This window comes from Triticum dicoccoides, chromosome 4B (genome assembly GCF_002162155.2).
Source record: "Triticum dicoccoides isolate Atlit2015 ecotype Zavitan chromosome 4B, WEW_v2.0, whole genome shotgun sequence".
Lineage (NCBI taxonomy): Eukaryota > Viridiplantae > Streptophyta > Magnoliopsida > Poales > Poaceae > Triticum > Triticum dicoccoides.
This window is the reverse complement of record NC_041387.1, coordinates 618,288,135-618,291,267: the sequence shown is the minus strand read 5'-3', so window position 1 is coordinate 618,291,267 and position 3,133 is coordinate 618,288,135. Positions and strand designations below refer to the sequence as shown.

General features: G+C 52.4%; 1 protein-coding gene across 1 annotated transcript; it reads right to left on the bottom strand.

Moving 5' to 3' along the window:
• Positions 1-833: 833 nt before the first annotated feature.
• On the bottom strand, positions 834-1,225 carry LOC119294045 (ethylene-responsive transcription factor ERF096-like). The gene has a single exon (XM_037572324.1). It carries the CDS (start codon positions 1,223-1,225, stop codon positions 857-859), a length of 369 nt encoding a protein of 122 aa, XP_037428221.1. The 3' UTR covers positions 834-856.
• Positions 1,226-3,133: the final 1,908 nt, after the last annotated feature.

Sequence of the window (3,133 nt, the reverse complement as noted above, 5' to 3'; positions counted from 1 at the left end):
AGTGAATGCATAATTTTCGTAAAAGGAATATGTAGAGAAAACTTCTATATGATTCAGTATAGCAAATCAAACGACCGGCAAAGAAAATTTTCGTAAGGGTTTCAATCCTCGAATCGAAAACCTATAAAAATCAGAGAGGCCCTTAACCTCGTACGCGGTTCGGTTCAGGATGGCGCCTGGTCGATCAATAGAGTGCTGTTACCACGCAGGACCGCGACGTGTTGTGACAAGTACTGATGATTCTGAAGGCGGGGCTGGCAACCGAGGATTCACTTCTTTTTTGGGCCTGTGTTTTTCGTGCGTGCCACTGTCGGGGAATCAGCTTTGTTGCTAGCTGCGACCGAACATTGACCAGCGATCGACGATTTATCAAGCGAGCTTGACGATGGTGGGTAAATCACAGCATGGAGTGGACATTGTTATCCTTCCTTCCCAGAAGAGAAGACTCGTAAAAATTGGTGAAAAATCCATGACAAAATTTATAGGCACCATTTTTAGCCAGGGAAAAAAATGAACATGGGTAAATGTAGTATACTATAGATTTGATGCGACCATTGTACGTACACACACGTCTTTGCAGAAAAATAAATTACTTTCATTTGCGTATATATACCCATTAATTACTTCGTTCCATCTTGTCGGTAACAAATTAAAGCACGCTGCATGGGCTCGCCAGGACAAAGGACGTGTCAGTGGTTTGTTCTACACGTGTGTGAGTGTGTCCATGCAAGCCATGACTAGTCCTGCCATGCACCCACCGACCAAACCAACGAAGACCATTCTCCTCCTTGACGCCAAGCAGCTTAGGAGTAGTAGCTTATTCTTCTTCTTTCGGGTGTGCGTGCTAGCTAGCTAGCTACTTCTTCTTAGTGCTGTAGTAGTCCTCCGCGAGGAGCTCGTCCAGGACCCTGTCGTCGAGGTACTCCAGCTCCACCTTCTCCGTGTCAGGGACGCGCCTGCTCGCGGCCGCCTGAGCGGCGGCCGACGACGAAGAAGACCCGCCACTCATCCTTCCAGCCTCGCCGGGGAAGTTGAGGATGGCGGTGGCGCCCTTCTGCGCGAATGCGGCACGGTCGTAGGCGCGCGCGGCCTCCTCGGCGGTGTCGAAGGTGCCGAGCCAGACGCGGGAGCCCCCGCGCTCTGGGTCTCGGATCTCCGCCGCGAACTTGCCCCACGGCCGCTTCCGCACGCCGCGGTACTTGCCCTCCTTCTTGTCATCCTCCATGTGCTATTGCTAGCTAGTCGGTCTGTATGCAGGCAGCAGCGCTCACTTAACCAGCTCGCATGCAGGCACGGCAGATGCAGCTATAGCTTGGTGAGGTTATAATCTAGAAGGAGCTAGATAGCACTAGTATCTAGCTTGCTAGCTATGTAGATACTCGTAGCTAGCTGCGTATATGTGGCTGCCGGCATATGCAGGTGCAGCTGGCTATTTATACAGAATTGGCGGTGCATGCAGCAGCTAGCGAGCGAGCTAGCTTAGGGCGTTTGCATCATGCGCGTAGGCGTATCTATCGATCACATCACCACATAAGGCAGGCCATAGCTGCACTGCACTACCGGGCGCGCTCTGCTGACCAGTCTCGGCAGCTAGGCCGTAGGCCATTCTACTACCGCGACGGGCTGCAGGTCGATCGACATGGACGAATAATCAGCCGCAATCACGCAGTTGGGATGGGATAGGGAATGCATATTCTCCGATCGATCGAGAAAACTATGCCAGTTTAAATTTACTGGTGATCGATCGATCGACATGACCCCGACAGTTAAAGATGTATGGGGATTGGGCGGGCGGCGGCTGCGCCTGCGCCCGCGCGTGAGTTCCATTCCATCCTGGTGCGTGGCCGGGCGTGACGCTCGACGGATGCCGATGCGTACGTCGGCCGACCGGCGCTGGAAAGCGGGGGCATCGGAATCCCGGTTCACGTGGGGGCGCGGCCCGGACGGCGGGACTAAGCCGAGAAAAGCAAGCCCCCGCACGGACGGAGAATTTTCGCACGCCGGCGTCACCAGCCAGCTGAGCTCTATCGTCTATGTCTATCGGTCGACCTTACAGGTAGGTCTGTGTATCTATGTCGTCGTCGTCATTTTCTTCCGATTGACTATTAGCTAGGCATGCAATCAGATCTGCATGCATGTCACGGACGGACGGACGGACGGACGGAATTGGAGCAGTAGAGATGCATGCACTGGGAATCAACTTGCACCGTGCATCACTGTGCCGTGAATCGTGATAGCCTATCTGCACGGCCGCCGCACGCGCTCGTCATCATGCATGCACTCGATCGGTGCCACCAGTCGTGTTGCGCGCAAGTGTCTCGCCTCGCCAGGATATACATACGTGCGTGCATCCGCGCGCCTCGGTACTTGTTGATCGGCATTGCCAGCGTACGTGTACGTGCGTGGAGGCCATGGATCAGATCGAGGGCGCGAGCAACACCAAGAACGTGCCGCCTTGGTCGGCTCTCTCTGGTGCATTCGCAATTTCACATACCACGCATCTCCTTTTCCTACAGTAGCTACTAGCTGGTGCCAACTTCTTCCCTTCAAAAGATAAGGAAAAAAAAGCCAGTGCCAACTTCTTCCAACAGAATCCATGCTTCGACCCCAGGAAAAGGAAATATATGCGAACCCAGTAAAGGAAATCAAAGGAGCCGGATCGGAGCCGGAAAAAGGAAAGAAGATATTGGCCAGCGTGATGCCTTGCGCCAAGTTACGTACGATCGAGGCCTCTCGCTCGGGCCATGCACGTAGCTACCCTATCGGCATATTTACTTGTGTGCTACCACCTACCGCAACAGCGTTACGTTAGTACCATGCATACCAGAGGCACTACGACTCGATGTATGGCCAGCAGCCACAGACGCCTTGGATCAAAAACTACCCACGACTAGCTATAACAAGCTATCTCGCACGTTTTTTTTAGTTTATCCACTTACTGTACATCCAAAGGTATCATTCGGTACACCTCCCCTAGATCTAATTCGTTTTTGTTTTGGTTTTGTTTCCTCAATTGGTTTTCACCTGGTTTACCCCCAAAAAGAATTTAGAAGTCAGGATTGTCCAACGCTCAACTCTTAGCATGGTTTCATATGCAAAATGCTAAGGTGACATACCAACTAACAAATAGTAT